The sequence below is a fragment of the Monodon monoceros genome, unplaced genomic scaffold (assembly GCF_005190385.1).
Source record: "Monodon monoceros isolate NGI ecotype Baffin Bay Population unplaced genomic scaffold, NGI_Narwhal_1 Super_Scaffold_9, whole genome shotgun sequence".
In the NCBI taxonomy this organism is placed as follows: domain Eukaryota; kingdom Metazoa; phylum Chordata; class Mammalia; order Artiodactyla; family Monodontidae; genus Monodon; species Monodon monoceros.
In genome coordinates, this window is record NW_021703786.1 from 31,228,828 (window position 1) to 31,245,824 (window position 16,997).

Genomic DNA, 16,997 nt, shown 5'->3' on the forward strand with positions numbered 1-16,997 from the left:
GCAGCTCCCCATTCATCTGGCATGGCGGGAACCACTTCACCCAAGCTGACCGGCTGACCTCAGAGAGGCAGTGTCGGCCCTGGGCACCAGAGGGCTTGAACACATACCGATGCATCAAACCAACTTACGCAGAATCTCTGGAATCAGACCTGGCATCAGCGAACTTTTAAAAAGTGTCCTAAATGACTGGCAGGCACAGGCCGGGGCTGAGAGCCACTGCATGGAAGGATGCCTTCTCTAGACAAACGCCTGCGGGGTTTGTATCCTAGGAACTGGGGCTGGTCTCTGCAAAATGTGCTGGGACAAAGGGAGCCCGAGTGGTGAACCCGCCCTCTTCCCGGGAAGCCGGACCAATGAAAGGGCGGGCAAGACTGGAAGCCGCTGAAGGCGCCCCGTCTGGGTCTGTCGACAACCACTGAGCGCCCGAGGACCCTTGTGCCGGAGGAAACAAAACCCGAACTCCTCAGGACTAGATTGAAAAAGGACCTCACATGCCTCGAATTCTTATAGAAAAAAGCCTACAAACGATCTCAGGCAATTGGCTACTTGGGCGTAGATCTCAGCGTAAACCACGGCCAGACCTTCCCGGGCCGCCGGCGCTCATTTGCCGTAGTTTGGTGCCACCTCGTGGTGCACCCACACATCCGTGCCGAGACCCTAACCTCGATGGTGTAGCTCACTGGACTCTGAAACCACTGCAATGGGTACTTGCCATAACCTTCTGGGAACTGAGTGCTGGGAAAAGCGCCCTGGCGACCCCCACTCAGCTGCGTGAGACTGGTCCTCGGGCTGGGGAATACTTCCTGGCCGAAGGGTAACGAGCCCACAGGACCTGTGCCGGGCTCGTCATTGTCACCAGTGTGGGAAATTTCCTTATTTCAAGCTCAATGAATTACTTTCCCTGCTTAAAAATGCGTGCCTCCTAAAACACTTGGCCCTCCATACTGCTCTGTGGGGAAGGGATGGGGGTCCTTCCATGAGGCAGGAGGGGTGCATGTAAGCGAACTGCCCTGCCACCATGCAGACATTCGCTGGCCACAGGGGACCAACGCCCACTACTGTAGGCGATTTTGCCTTCTAAGCATTGCCCTATCTGCGTCTGGAGTCCTCCCCGGGATTGGTAACTGGCGCAGGGGGAGCTGAGGTAGTTTCTCAAGATCATTCATGTCAGCAAGTAGTGGAAGCAGGACTGAATCCCCAAGGAGCCAGGCCTGGCTGGGAGGTGGGATTCGGGCCTTCACGCACCTGTCTGAGCAGCGTGTCCTATCCCCACACCCACCATTGCACTGCCTCAAGGTCCGGGGTCAGATCTCTGGCTCCTCCATTTAAATGTTCAGACGGGTCTTTGGGTTCCAGGGGCTCCTTTCGCTGGGCTAACATCCACTCATCTCCATGCTTAACTCATAGGCTCCTTCTCAGAGCCCCTCATCTAAACTGTCCTCTCATCTGCGTTCATCTCACGGCACCAAGTACCACTCCCGAGCTCCACTTAATCTTGAGTAGCACTTAGGAAACACACAAGAGTGAATTTTCACTCCTGTGCCTGAGAACACAAGTGTCTTAGTCGAGGGAGGGGAGGGAATCACACATCCACCTCCGCATCAAGAAACATTTCAACATGGCAGACACAAAAGCGCCACCACCTCCTGAGGAAGAGACGGCTTCATTTACTGCCGTTTCCAAGAAGGCTGATCAACTCCTTCTTTTAACTATCATTTTCATGACAAGGGAGCTCATTTTACCTAAATGACTTTTACATCCCACGAGTGCAGACTGGCTTCACTTCCACCAATAATTGGCTCTTTTAACTGCCTATTTCCATCTACTTATTTTCAAACTTAGGCTTAAGAAAAAAAAAAAAGATGGCTTTATTTGTCCACTGGGATCACAGCCCAAGATTAGGGATGCAACAAGGTAGCAACCAGGACCCCCATCCTATTCCCACCAGAAGCCATTCCAAGTAACACCCACACCCCCCATCCTCAAAGAAAAAGGCCATTTTGAGAATTAAAAATTTTTTAATACAGTTCAAATCAGTGTGCGTGATTCATTTCAGCTCCTTCACTGCCAAACCTAGAGGAAAAGAGACACCAAAAGTAAGCCACTCAGAAGATTATTCATTTTATCTGAGTTACTACTGCTTGTCTGGATTTTGTACTTACGCTAAAGAGGGTTCGCAAAGCTCAGAAATTAAGCCCACCAGGACGGTTTCGCTTAAAATATAACAGTTAGTGTTTGATGATAAAAACGTTCCCTCTCTCAGCCTTTCTAAAGACGTTCCAGTTAGTCTTACAAGGGCAAGCGGTGCTGGCTGACTTCTCACGGTGATGCAGCAGCCTTTGGAAACCCCTCTGGGCTCCTGGGGCAGTTTCCTCCCAGGTGCCCTTTCGAGCCTTCCACCACCAGGACAGGCCCCTATGCTTAACTAACCTACGCTCACGGCCTGTTGTATCTAATACGTCCCTCAGCCTATAAACATGGGGGTCATCAATATACCAGCACCTACCTACCTTGTAGGGCCGCGGTGAGGATGAAATGAGTGACACAGAGTAAGCATTGGCTGGTATGCTGCTGCATTAGGAAAGCACTGAAGGGGCTGAAACAAACGTTCCTGTGGCCACGGAAGCGAGTTCTGCTATGGGGTCTAACCTCAGAACCACACGTATTCCCTGCACTACACCCACAGCAAGAGCAGATACTTGGACAAACCGCAGAATGGACTTTGCTCATTCTGGGGACAAGTCAAGAAACAAGGTGGGGACAGAGGGACCCCCACACTCCGGGCTGCTCCCCCCCCGGGGGTTCCCGCCTCACTCACCTGGGGGCAGGGACTGCTTCAGCTTCTCCGCCTTCTCTTTGTCTGTGATGACCAAGGTGTAAAGGTACCTGCTACATCGAACCTTAAACTTCACATTATCCTTATTTTTCTTGATCTTGACCGCTACCAGAGACCAGAATTAACAATTAAATTTGATCACAGAAAAGAGAGGGCGTACAGTCCACCGGCTGTGCTTGCCCCCCTCCACTGTCCCTCTGTTGAAACAGAGAACAAGATGCCCCCGCCCTCCTCTGAGCTCAGTATTTAAAAATAATGTCAGAAATCTTCATTTCCCTTACATTACTACTCAAGAACCTGGAGCTTACTGTTTGTATTTAAAACACAGGTAGTATCCGGTACACGGAACACATTCTAGAACATCCTGTGTCCATCTTTATTATTATTTTTTAAGGGATGAAAGTAGTTCCTAAAGTAAGGAGATGGATTATCTGCTGAGATCAAGAACTTTCCACCACCGTTCCAGAAATAACTCTGCATATGAGATGCCATCGGGGCAATGCTAAGGCTCTTCCTTCAGGTCCGCCCCCCGACATAATGAGCATGTACTGAAGCTTTTCCTCAAATGTAAGCAGAACACATTTTCTGGGCTCTTTATTGCTTTAAAATTCCATCTCAGGAACACAGCTCAGACAACAAAGAGCCCCAAGTGTGCTCAAAGTTCAACAGCGCAAGGTTTGAAATTTAGCAAACAGTGTGCTTATGTACAAGCGTCAATGCACCTTTATGAGGCCGCCACCTATTCTGGCGGCAGGAAGACATCCGCTTCCCAGGTGACTCACGTCAGGCACCTGTCAAGTTCCCCGTTCCGACTTCCACAGCACAGTTAACTTGGACTCACAACCCACAGCTCCATCTCTGCCAATAACTGCTAAAGGGGTAGGACACGTCACAGGAAGCAGAAGCTCTGTGGCCCTGGCGAAGGCACTGGCTGCCTTGGCTCATGTTCTAATAAATCAGGCACATGGATATTTACTCAAACCAACCTATTTTGCTATCTTAACATTCCTCCCAAAGCTAAGTATGCTGCGTCGTCCCTAGTAGCTGCTGTGGATCTATAAACTAACTGAACCCTCACAAGATAAGGCAGACGCACCGCTTAGGAGTGTTTATTCGACATCATGGGGTGCAGTAATGCTACTCAAAAGCTCAGCAAGCAGCAACAGGAGGCATCTGTGCAACGTCCACAGCAACATTATTCACAACAGCCAAAAGCAGAAACCACCCAAATGCCCATGGACGGATAGGGAGAAACAAAATGTGGCATGTCCACACAATGGATCATTTAGTCTTAAGGAGGAAATCCTGACAAGTTCTCCAACATGGATGAATTCTGAAGATCTCATGCCAAATGAAGCAAGCCAGTCATGAAAGGACCAATACCAGAGGATCCACTTACACGAGATACACCGAGAAGAGCCAAACTGATAGAGACGAAGTAGAATGGTGGTGGCCAGGGCTTGGAGGGAGAGAATGGAGACCTACTGTTTAATGGGTTACAGAGTTTCAGTTTTGCCAAGATGAAAATTTCTGGAAAAGGATGGTTGCACTACAATGTGAACATACTCAAAGCCAGTAAACTGCACACCAAAAAATTTTATGTTTATTTTACAATTAAAACTATAGAGAAATATTCAGAAGTGTATTCAAAAAACACTCACGGAGCACCCTATCACACCCAGGGGAACGTGACCCCTACTCTCACAGGTCACTGTCTAAACTCAAGCTCCCCAACAGAATTAAATGCAAAGCCATCTGATGGATTTGGTGTCACTTGCTCAACGTGCTGAAGTCTCTAAGAGATCATCTGATCTGATCCTTGCACCAATCCTAGGAGACAGATGTCATCACCCCCTCTTCAACAGAAAGAAAACAGTGGGATTGTGTTTACCTTGCTAAGGACAGCTACCTGCTGGTAGAGCTGGGATCTGCCCAGGCAGCGACAGCAAATTCCGCGGCCCGGACTAAGGCTGACCTGATACATTTCCTTTGTGCACCACAGTACATACAAAAACGCAAGCGCACCGTCACCCGGGGTCCCCACCACCCGTCAGGACAGACATTCCCACCAGATGCTACTTGTTCTCACAGGTGGTCACCAGTTCACACAGCACCAGGGGATCAAAGGCAACAACCTGTTTCAGGTAAAGGGGACACAAACATGACTCTTCCTGAAGCCCCGTGAACTCCCTAAAAGGCTCTCCTGCACGCCACTGCTTCACCCCACCACTGACACAGGGCGTCAGAGACGGTTGGTGCCTTAGCCCACTTTAAAGTAAGTCAGCCCGAGAGTACTCCACTTTCACGCGTTATCCGATTTTCTCTTTAGCACAAATCTGGGAGGGAAAGAAAGCGATAAGGAGCAGCACAAGAAAGATGACTCCGGGTTAAGGCAGTTCAAGATCTAGTATAGAGCACAAGCTCCCCACACCTCCTTCAACTACAACACAGGCACACCAGCAGAATTCCCTCCCAGTGTAGAGAGAACACACTGGCAGCTGGGGCTGGCACACGTCCATCAAAAACTCGCTGTTTTATGTTTCTGATGCATCAATTACTTTTCCCTTCGTTTACAGGCTAGGACGCTAACACACGTAGAAGGGAAATGACTTAGTTCTTTGTGAGCAGGGCCTGTGCTCAGCCCAGAGCCTAACATGCAGCACTAAGTCGGGGTTTATGAAACGCGCGTTTCCAGATTTTCACCCAGTAAGGGTTCCGTTCTGAGCACCTACCATACACAGGAGGACACACACGAACAAAATACCTTAGGACGTTTCTTAAACGTTCAGAGTTAGCTAAGGAAGAGAACACACTGGCCAACCAGCTTTTCTTACGCGAGACCTGCTAAAACCACTGCTTCCCGACAGCACGCACACGCTGAAGCAGCCGCCCGGCCCAGCGCCCGTGCAGGAGCGGCTCCGCGCCAACGCGACCCTTTCCACTCGCTCGTCTAGACCCTCACTTACATTTGGCGTCCTTTCGCCTGGCTGTGAGCAGAAAGTCCTTAATTTCCTCAATTTTGCGAGGCTGCAACACAAAGCAAAAAGAAGCAACTGTAGAGACACGCTTTCCTAGGATGGTCGGGCCCACCAGCCCCTCTCGGGGCTCGGAAGACCCTCGCACAGGCGCCCCTGCCCTTGCCCCTCGCCCCCCAACCCCGGAAAGGCCCCAGGCAGGGGTCGTACTCACCATGGCGACGAGGCGCGGAGAACGCGGGCAGCCTGCGGGAAAACAAGCGTCAGTGTCCATGGGATGCGGGGGCCAGCGGCTACCCCGCTTCCCCTCCCCGCACCCCCGAAATACCGGCCCCATCGCACTCCATCCTCCTCCCCCCGCACCTCTGATCCAGGCCCTGGGTCCCCAGACGTCACCCGGCCGTGGATTACCACGGATTACCCCCCCATTCCCCACGTAGGGCCCAAGAAACACTCACCGTGAGCAGCCAGAAGCGAGGAGAACGGAAAAGAAAGAGACTTCCGTTTCCGGGCAGTTAAACCCTCCCCTAGAGGAAGCTGGGTACGGTGTCCGCAACGGGTCAAGAATAACACAGGCGTTCGCCTTTCCCATCGCTGCGTCTCTCCCTGGATTAACAGCGCGGCTCCCCGAAAGCAATGGGCCGCTTCCTTCCACCACTCCCTACTTCCTCTATCCTCCGGTCCAAACCCCACCTTGGCTTTGCTAGGTTTTATTTCAGATCCGGTTTGAAGACCTGTGTTAGGACTTACTATCTACTACTTTCATTAGACCTGTGTATTGGGCATCTACTCAGAGATTTTTTTTTTTCTTTTAAATGGAGGGACCCTCCTGCGTACATTTTATAACCTCTTTCTAGGGGTTCCTCCCTTTTCCTTCTGGCCTCCTTTGCCACGGACATCTAATCTGTCATGGGCAGGGCCCTCTTGCTCGCCTCTTTTTATTGAACGGAGCTTTTGCACTGGCTGCTTCCAATTCCTTTAAGAACTGGTACCATAAAAGCAAGTTAAAACTTGGAATAGGGGCTTCCCTGGTGGCGCAGTGGTTGAGAGTCCGCCTGCCTGCCGATGCAGGGCACACGGGTTCGTGACCCGGTCCGGGAAGATCCCACATGCCACGAAGCGGCTGGGCCCGTGAGCCAGGGCCGCTGGGCCTGCGCGTCCGGAGCCTGTGCTCCGCAACGGGAGAGGCCGCAACAGTGAGGCCCGCGTACCGCAAAAAAAAACAAAAAAACAAACTTGGAATAGCTGACGTTTTATGGAACACTCACACCGGGCATCTCCTGTACTAAGCACTTTACCCATAGGGCCTCTGTGATCCTCGGGCGTGCTTGTGACGGGTGGCTCCGGTCCTTTACTCCAGCCTTACCCGCAGAGAATGAAGGCGTGTCAGTTGCTGGGAGAGGTGAAGTCAGGACTCGGAACCACGCTCTCAGACTCTTGACCACCTCCTCACTAGGCTGCCCACCTGAAACGGGCTGGCAGCTCTGGGAAGGCAGCGTTCCCTTTGCCCCTTTGGTTCCTCGCAGGCTTCACCCCATCCCTGGTATTATTTTCTTAGCACAAATTTACCCTCAGCTCTTCCAGAACGTCTTTTCAGGCAGGCTCCGGGAAACCTGAGGTTATCGATTTAATTTTCATCCTCCACTTTATTTTTAACCTCCTTACAAATGTCTACATTTTATTATATTTGTTTCCTCCCCAATTTAATAACTGCACAACAGAATGTAATTGCCCTGTGCGCATTATTACAGAGCAGCTCACCTGAAGAGAAAAGAGTCCTTTACCATGAACTTCGCTTTGAACCCACTCCCCTCCCCCCTTCCCTCCCATTAGACAAGCCCAGGTTGAGCATTTTCCTAGAGATGCTGGAGATACAGGGAAGGATAAACCCACAGTCCTTGCCCCTGGGAGATCATGAAATCCTCTAATTGTGCTAGACAGCCTTTTAAAAGAAGCCCCTATGTTTCTGTGACTACAGATGCTTCTGGGTGTTAACAAAGAGAAAAGTTAATTGGTAGGGCCTTAATGTGAGATTATCTGAAGGTCAGGATGCCTCAGCTCTGACCTGAGAAAGACACTCTCAAATCCCCCAGCCTGACCTGACAGCCTCCCTCCATCTCAGGCTGATGCCTTTCTGGTCTTTTCTCCCCCACTGCACCGCCAAAAGCAACGACCTTTTCAGCCCAGCCAACCGGTGTTTTAAGGGCACTTCCTGACCCCAGGCATCGGCCTGTGCCCTCCCCTCTGACCCTAAGTCCTGTTTATCCTCAGAGCTCAGCTCCGCCCTCTCCTCTGGGCAGGACTCTGCACCTCTGCCTCCTGTCACCCGTCACTCATGCAGCAGTTACTCCCACCTGCCTTTCCATAGGCTGTGCGGCAATGTTAAACTTCCCATACGTTTGCACTGACTTTTTTATAGAGGCGAGGACGAGGTTCTGCATTCTGTTGATAACTCTCAAAATGCACTGCTCATACATATACAGAGGTGCTCAGTGCTGACATGCAGGATCCTCGAGATGGTTGCAGCATCCGAGATCACTCACCATATGAAGGGTGGATAGATTGATGGAGGGATGTTTGGATGAATGAACGAATGGATGAAGAGAGGGAGGGAGGGAGGGAGTGATTAATTCGGACAAAGCAGTGCCTGGCACATAATAGGTCCACAAAAATATTTGTTGAGTGAATGCCTGCTGCTTCTCCCCAGTGGGACCTACAGGACAGGGACAGGGAGAGGGGCTTCACCTTCCTTTTGGCAGTGATCCCAGAGACAGATGTTTGCCTCTTGAACTGCATAAGAAGAGAACATAGATGTCTAGTAACAAAACACAGAGACCAACCTCCTGGGGGTGCCAGTGGGGGAGCTCAAGGTTTCTATAAGAGCCAGGAGGCAGCGGGAGAGGAGCGGCTCCCCGAATTGCCTTTCCCACTTTATGCTGCTCTGCAGGGCTGGGCTTGTCCACGTCAGGCGTCATCTTGCAAAAACCCATGGCTGGCTCCAGGGGTTTTCCGGGGGAGGTCATACTACCTCTCTCTCTCCTCCCTCGGGTGCTGCTGTGAAGCCCAAATGGGACAACGAGAAAAGCCAGAGTCAGAGCCATCCTGCCTGCCCCGCCCCGGGTCTGAAAATCCCTGCCCGGCCCTGGGTGTAGTTTCCATCAGTGGCCACACGAGGGCGCTGAGGCCGTGACTGGAAATGGAAAATGAAGATTCTGGCCCCTTTCTGCCTTGCATCCTAAAACCCCCGGCTGAGAGCACTTACATAATTAGAGGTAATATTTGTATGGTATTTCATACCTGACGGGGTGCTCTCATATCTACCACCTTATAAAATTTCCAAGAGGCCCCCAAGAGGCCCACGCCTTTGTCTGGCGGCAGGGCTGTCCTTTAAACCATCTTGGAAGGGGGTTATTTTGAATCTGCTGACTTGGGAAAAGGTTGATAAGGGAGGGAAGGAGGCAGGGTGTGGGCACGGAGGCTGGTGCTTTTTGGGGGGACCCAAGAGGACTAAAGGAAAGCAGGTTTCTTCCCTCCTCCAGCCCCCAAGGAGTCCAGGAGAATCTCAGGTGCTCCCGAGGGATGCAGGTTCGATATTCTCCCAGCTGCTGTGCTAAAAGCCACAAGGCATGGCTGGTCGGACTGGAACAGGGTTTCTCAAACTCGGCACTGCTGGCTTTTGGGATCGTTCTGTTTTTTGCGGGGAGGGGTGTTCTGAACCTTGTAGGATGTTCAGCTCTCCCTGGCCTCTACCCACCAGATGCTGGACCCTCACAACTGTGACAGACAAACGCATCTCCAGACATTGCCACGTGTCCCTGGGGGGCAAAATCACTCCACGTTGAGAGCCACTGGACCAGAAGGACAAAACCAAGAGGATCTTCTTTATTATAATGACGTCTGTCCTGCACCTGTGGCCAGGTACTCATGGGCCCAGGCCTCTGTCTTTGCACCCCATGGCCATTGCCCATATTGGTACCCAGCCCTTGCTCTGGGATGCTCAAAAGTTCAGCATCCTTTTCTGCTGCTTCTCTGTGGGTCTCTGGCTGGCTGGCAAGACGGATGTGGCCAGGTAGTCAGTCACCAGGAGCACACGCAGCCCCATCGGCCAGAAGCCCTGAACCCTAGGACAGAAGCCCTGAACCCTAGGACAGAAGCCCTGAACCTTAGGAATGGTGCTCTCCTCCTCGGCAGCTGGAGGACCGTTTCCAGTGGGAGGCCTTGTGTGGGGATGGGGGTTGGGTGAGGGGGGGTGGAGGGGAAAAGGCAGAAAAAGCTCCTGCAGAGCCTGCCTTTAAGGGGCCTCTAAGAGAGCAAACACCCACCCGCCCAGACGGCCCATTGACTGATTCAACGGATTCAACCCATTTTTAGAGAGTTCCTTCTGTCGGCCAGGCGGTGAAGATGCAGAAATAAAATCTGGTCTGCATCTCTGTCCCCATCTCCAGAGAATCACAGACTAGCAGGAGCAGCACTGATAAGGCAGTAAGTGCTTCTCACTGTGGGGCCAGATGGGGACCGTGGGAGATTGATCCGGGCTGGGGACAGGCTGGGTCCAGGGAAACCCGCCAGGAGGAAGTAACAATGATGCTGATTCACAGCAGAGAGAACCCACCCAACACACTCAGCAGCCAGCCGGCAAGAGCAAATCTTCAAAGCAAATATGTTCCGGGGGGGACAAGAATAAAGAAGCAATTGGATTAGGTGGCCTCAGTCCCGGAGGTCTTCCTGGAGGAGGCATTGTGATAGGATTTACGGAAAACTGACCCTGGAGACAGATAGTCTTGGATTCAAGTCCTGTGTCTGGCTGGGAGAACTTGAACCAGTCTCCTGGCATCTCTGAGCCTCAGTCTCTGTTGAGGAGGGATATTAATCCCTCTCTCCAAGCCTTTCAGACCCCTATGCCAACTGGGTGTAGCCCACATGACTGTCTGCCGCTTCCCTGCCTTGCTTAGCAGAAACCACAACAGGAAACGCTTAGCCCAGCAGCTGGCTCTGGGACTGTGAACTGAATGTAAGTCAAGAGTTGCCAGTGGATTTGGAGAACTACAACCCAGAGAAGAGGAGGTGGGCTGGGGTGGCCCTAGACTTGGTGAGGCAGGCAGAGGGCACCCCTGGGAAAGTCTGCCTCGTCTTGCCCAGAGGGGACACAGCCAGTTCTGACAGATGCCACCTCCTCAACTCCCCTGCTTCCACCAACCCCTTTGCACCGTGAACGGCTTCCACGGTGTCCAACCTGCTACCGTAAAAAGGATGGATTAGACAGCGTCCGCCAGCAGAGAGGAAAATAATATCGGGGCAGAGGAGAATCCATCTTGAGCGTAAGGGACAAACACCCCTCCTATATATCAACGCATGCCAGGGTGAGGGGGACATGAGAGAGAGAAAGAAAAAGGGCACGGTCCCTTCAAAGCAAGGCACAGGGGTCAACCTATCGGCTTGTATGTATCTTGCATTATGCAGCAGGAGAGAGAAAATCAATAGAGCTGTCAGCAGTGCAATGCATTCAGTATTGCAGACGGTCCCATCTCAGGATGCTCCAGATGGATGCTTCAAATTAAAAAACAGGGAAGGGGGAGAAGGGCTGCAGGGGTGGCAGATAAACGCCCTGACAGACCAGAGGGAAAGAGGGGACACAACTGAGGATCTGGGAAAATTAAAGTCCATGAATCATGAGCCTTGGAGAGCATCCTGGGTGTGAGTGACAGGAGACTTTCATCAGCAGTGGTGCTGGGTCTTGGACCCCCCTCTGCCAGGTGGGGGGTCCCAGGGAGGGAGGGGAGAGCGTGGAGAGGCCGCTAGTATTAATGGTGTTTTAAATTATTTATTTATTTATTTTTGCCGCGCTGCGGGGTCTGCAGGAGCTTCGTTCCCGACCAGAGAGCGAACCCGGGCCCACGGCAACGGAAGTGCAGGGTACTAACCACTGGACCGCCAGGGAAGCCCCTATTAAAGGTGTTAATGCCGGGGCCTTGGGGGTCGGGCTAGACTGGGGTGTGAGGGGTGGGAGGGGTGTGGAAGCAGGATGAAGTGATTGACAACCTCATAACCTGGGCCGTGTGGGTCCTTTGGTCTCCTGCTTCCCTCGCGGTGGCCCCCAGGGTTGCATCCCCCCTCCCTTGGAGGGAGTGGGGGAGCCTGGATGGCCCACGTGTCCTTCCCGGAGCTGGCTGACCCTGGCTTAAGACCTAGGAACGCTGGGAAAGACCCATGCATAGGGTGAAGAGCCTGCCCCCCGCCAGTCCCCCCTGCCACCACCCCCCGCCCCCCGCAGGAAGCCACGTGCCCCTCCCCCTCCCCCAAGGGGCCACCTGCCCAGGGTGGGCCAACAGAGAAGAAAATCAGTCCCCCCCCACCCCCATCAAGGTGTCAAGGGCAGGACGGTGCTGGCTCCGGGAGAGAGCCACTGCCCACCAACACCGTCGCCCACCGCCCTCTGAAGCCACCCAGATCCTGACCGGAAACAGCACAGCAAGACTGAGTGACTGCAGGATAATATTTTTTTGAATTTTATTTTATTTATTTTTTATACAGCAGGCTCTTATTAGTTATCTATTCATACATATTGGTGTATATATGTCAATCCCAATCTCCCCATTCATCCCATCACCGCCGCTTTGATTGGAGGATAATTTTAGCCACGGGACTGGGTTTGCAGGAGCGGGCAGCAGGTACACGGAAGCAAGAGGGAGACCTACCCCTGGGCCTGGGGGTGGCCGGGGGCGTCACCTGGACCCGGGACAGCAAAGCTGTATGGGGGGAGGGGCCGCCTCACTGACCAGGGCTGAGACCTTCCCCCCAAGAACACGCTCAGCCCTCCTGCAGCCTGTCAGGGAGAGACCTGGGATGAGTGCCCCCAGCTCATTGTCTTTCCTCCCTCCATCCCTCCTTCTCTCCAGCTCTCCTTCTTCGCGGGACGCGGAGCAGGCTGGAGGCTCCGACCTGGAGGGGCCAGCCAGCGTATATTCACAGAGCAGGGAGCCCATCGACAACAGCCCTCGGGGTGGCCTCATGACCTAATGTGGCCGTGTCACCGCCTGGCTCCTTCGCGGTCCCGAGGCAGAGGAGTCCCCAGGGCTCAGCGGGCTCCCTTCTGTCCTGTCCATCATCCAAGGGTACCCCACACTCCCTGATCCCCGGAACCCCGGCCACGTCTACAGGCTCACGTGCCGGCAACAGGCACAGACGAGCTCTGCGCTCCGGCCGGCGCACATCCTACGCGCAGGGGAGCCGCGCGCCCCGCACAGCGACACACTGGTCGCGCTTCCCGAGAAACAGGGAGGCCCGGGGTTGCTTCACTAGGTTATATCAACCAGGACAAGTTCTACCGATTAAACTGGTGACCGCATTTCCAGAAGCAATTATGGAGTGCTGCATTGCCTCGCAAGGTGAGGAGATTAAGGAGAGCGCTCAAGGCTGCGGCGGCTGGAAGCGCGTCTACCTGCCTCTGAGCACGTGCGCCCTTGCAGAGGGAGAGAGTCCCGCGGAGGAAGCCGGAGCTCGGGGGAAGGAGGCCGGCGGCCCCACGGGTTCAGGGTGGGAACTGGGACTCTGTTCCCCTGTCCTTCCTGTTTCCTTCTCTGGTGTGTACGAGCAGGGAAAAACAATTTGTGCGAATCTAGACTCCATCCCAGGGGGACAGGGAGACGCGTTGCCTGCTTGTGAAGGGGTAGGCGCGAACTGGCCGGGGTCTCCGTGATGAGAAACCTTTGCCACCGCCTCCTCCCAAAGGCTCGCGAGCAGTCGGATCCCTCCCTCGTGGCGGAAATCGCAGCATCTTTGGAGACGGAAGGATGGAGACAGAAGTGGCCCCGAGCAGCCTCCTGCTTGGCTGAGTCTCGGGAAAGGCAGGTGTGCACGGGGGTGGGGGGGCTGCTTCCCACAGCCTGCAGCTCCAACGCCTGGCTCTGCTCCCCGCGTCACGCCCTCCCCTCCACTTGCTCTCTGGATCACCTGGTGAGGTGACAAGGGCTGTTACCTGTGCTCTGCCGTCATCCCTCCCCTAGAGTTCGCCTGTGGCCTCTGGAAAGAGTTAGCTTCCGGGGCTGAAGGTCGGGGAGTAATAGAAAGTGGCAGGGAGGGAGGGGGCAGTTGAGTCAACGTCCCCCCTCCCCTACTCTGCTTCCTTCTTACCTGTTCAGAATTTCCCCCTCAGCCCTTGTGGGGCAGGCTGATCTCCTATTAATGAGCAAGACAGATGCAGTTGGCTTTTTTTTTTTTTTATTAATTAATTTATTTTTGGCTGCGTTGGGTTTTCATTGCTGCCCGCAGGCTTTCTCTAGTTGCGGTGAGTGGGGGCTACTCTTCGTTGTGGTGCGCAGGCTTCTCATCGAGGTGGCTTCTCTTGTTGCAGAGCACGGGCTCTAGGCGCGTGGGCTTCAGTAGTTGTGGCTCACGGGCTCTAGAGCGCAGGCTCAGTAGTTGTTGTGCACGGGCTTAGCTGCTCCCTGGCACGTGGGATCTTCCCGGACCAGGGCTCAAACCTGTGTCCCCTGCCTTGGCAGGCGGATTGTTAACCACTGTGCCACCAGGGAAGTCCAAGGATGCCTTGTTACTTGGGCATGGAGTGTTTCCCTGGTGAAATACTCAAAGCCTTTTGCCTCCCTCTCCAGTGACCAACTGGGTCACAGGTTGCTGAGAGAAGGCCCAAGCTGAGGTGATTCCTTGAGTTTACAAATACGTATTGAGCCCCTGCTCTATGCTGGGACGTGGCGTCTCGACATGAATAAACACATTTTCTGTCCTCATGGAGCTTGTCCTCCAGCTGTGAGGTGGGCCAGTTTCTCAGCTCTGTCCACCCCTCTCACAGCTCCCGCTGAAGACACAGCAGCCGTGTGACCCCCTGCCCCATGACCGTGTGACCCCCATGTGCCGTGATGATGTGACCCTGCCCCATGACCTCAGATGATTGGACTGGCCTGGGACCAGAGCTTAGAGACTCTGGCTTGTTATGTGGCTGATTGGTCTGGGGTTTCATGCAAACCAGGGGCCCAGGGGCACCTCTTTGGGGGAAGCCACGATGGGTACATGTAAGCAGGATTCAGGGACTAGGGCTTCAGAGAAAGAGCAGCTGTTGGACATCTTCCTAGTGGCTGTGACGGCAGCTAAACTTTCTGCCCCAGGTCCTGTGAAGTTCACCTCCCCCTTCCCTTCCTGCATATTTCTACCTTTTCCTGAAGCTGCTTTGAATTGATTTTCATTTGGGAAACAAATGATCCCTGGCGTAGAAGACAAGGTGAAAGTCCAGGTTGGGTGCACAGACGAGGGGGCTGGGCTCCTTCCGGGGCCTCAGCAAATGACCGAGGCAAAGAAGGGAGACAGAAGGGGCATCCCAGGGAGTGGGGGGAGAGCCTGGCAGAGGGAACCGCCCACACAAAGATGGGCAGATACGCAAGTGGGTGACATGCTCGGGGACCTTTCAACGGGGGTGTGCTGGCAAATGCTTAAAATCTGGCTTTTTCTGACCTAGATAAATAAGTAAATAAATAAATAAATAGGTCCTCTGTAGCATGTGCTGATTCCCATGGTGTAAATCCTCCCACCGTGGTCAATTTCAGGTTGCCAATGTGATGTCAACTTTTGAATGCGGAACAAGTGGCTCCCATGAGCTGGTAGAGCTGATTCCAGGAGACCACCCATCAGGTCAGCAGGTCAGCGCCTAGATGCAGGGGCCACGTGGGGAGGACAGGAGGTGGGAGAGGAGGGTGGAGATGGGATTGGGAGGGGTTTCGAATGTCACGTTTGGGAGTTTGAGCTTCAGTCTGAACTGGCCTTGATTGGGTGCTTTGGGTGGGCGTGTGAGTCAGCAGCTCTAGGCTCTTTGTGGCCTGCTGTGGCCTGGCCTCCCCTGCAGCTGGTCCCCTGAGCAACCCCAGGGAGTCTGTTGGAGCCTGGTATTGGACCTGGAGAGGGGTGCCCAGAATGCGAGGTGCACTGTTTCCAAAGAGAGAGGGAGAAGAGGACTGACCCGCAGCCAGCTGTGCCGTGGGGCCATCCCTCATCCTAATAAGTCCATCCAAATCTCGTTTGCTAATGAGGATTTTAATGGTCACAGGCTGACAAGCGAGACTGAGAGGGGAGACGGGAAGGTCGTTACGAAAATGAAGTATGTAGCTATGTGGCACGCCACTGCTGCCCCACCTGCCCACCCAGAATGGGTGAGACGTGGGGAGCAGGGACTGGCTTGCCCACACCTCGTGCGCCCCTGGCTGGGCCTGGGGGTCAGCACCACGGACAGGGGATGGTTTTGTTCTGTGTTCCCAGTAGTCAGGAATGCAGGCCCCGTCTGCTCCCTAATAAAGTTTGCTTTTCCAAACCTCAGATGGGACGTCACCTCCCTTTGGAAATCTTGAGTGCAGCCCCAGATGGTGTCAGCATGGCAACCTTTGCACAGTCTCTTAGCACCTACGTCAGGGTGCTTAAATGCTTCATTTCCTTGGCTGTTCTCCCTACTAATTTGTAAGCAGCTTGAATGCAGTGTCTGTATTATCCTCTCCATATCCTGAATCCTGACCACACGCCCAGCACTGTGCAAGGCATAGGGAGAGAATTTGTTGAGAAATGAATGAGCGAATGAATGAACCAGTGAATAAATGAGTAGATAGGGGAGTGAGGGAAAGAATGCATGAACAATTTGTTCAATGAAACAATCAATGGATATAGAACCACAGCCAGGCTATTGAAGGAGTGGGTAAAGATTTGGATATAAAAGAAATATCCCATCCTTTAGACTGCACAAGGTGGACGGGAAGTTAGAACAGAGATTTCCAGAAATTCCCTTATCCCCCACCTCCCATTCTTCCATGATATAGGGCTATTTAGAATAAAAACTACACATTTCAGCATTCCATGCAGATATCTGTGGCCATGTGACTAATTTATAGCCAATGGGGTGTAAGGAGAAATGGTATAAATGGAGGGGGCATCGCCTTCTCCTTCCCTTCCTCCTTCCTATTGGCTGAACTGTGGGGGTGATGGCTGGAGCAGGGGCAGCTATTTTAGACTTGGAATCCAGCCAGTTTGAAGCAACATGATAGAAGAAGAGTGAGTCTTTTGAGGACTCTGCAGAACAGAGCTTCTAGACTAGCCCTGGGTTGCTAACATCTAGATTACAGTTGGAGGGAGAAATGAATCTCTAACCTTTTCTTCTGTTATTTTAGGTTTCAATACTCACTGAAACTAACCCTAAG

General features: G+C 53.1%; 1 protein-coding gene across 1 annotated transcript; it reads right to left on the minus strand.

Moving 5' to 3' along the window:
• Positions 1-1,998: 1,998 nt before the first annotated feature.
• RPL38 (ribosomal protein L38) lies at positions 1,999-6,307 on the minus strand. Its single transcript, XM_029213315.1, has 5 exons — positions 6,270-6,307; positions 6,026-6,057; positions 5,803-5,863; positions 2,819-2,941; positions 1,999-2,073 (listed from the first exon to the last, which is right to left on the minus strand). The coding sequence occupies exons 2-5, from the start codon at positions 6,026-6,028 to the stop codon at positions 2,048-2,050; spliced, it is 213 nt and encodes a 70-aa protein (XP_029069148.1). The 5' UTR covers positions 6,029-6,057; positions 6,270-6,307; the 3' UTR covers positions 1,999-2,047.
• Between the last annotated feature and the right edge of the window lie 10,690 nt (positions 6,308-16,997).

Excerpts from the sequence above, each read along its gene's own strand:
- RPL38 (XM_029213315.1), bottom strand. Across the intron at positions 2,942-5,802 it reads CAGGCGAAAGGACGCCAAAT|CGGTCAAGATCAAGAAAAAT; the intron begins GTAAGTGAGGGT and ends GGTCTCTGGTAG. Across the intron at positions 2,074-2,818 it reads GAAGCAGTCCCTGCCCCCAG|GTTTGGCAGTGAAGGAGCTG; the intron begins GTGAGTGAGGCG and ends CTTTTCCTCTAG.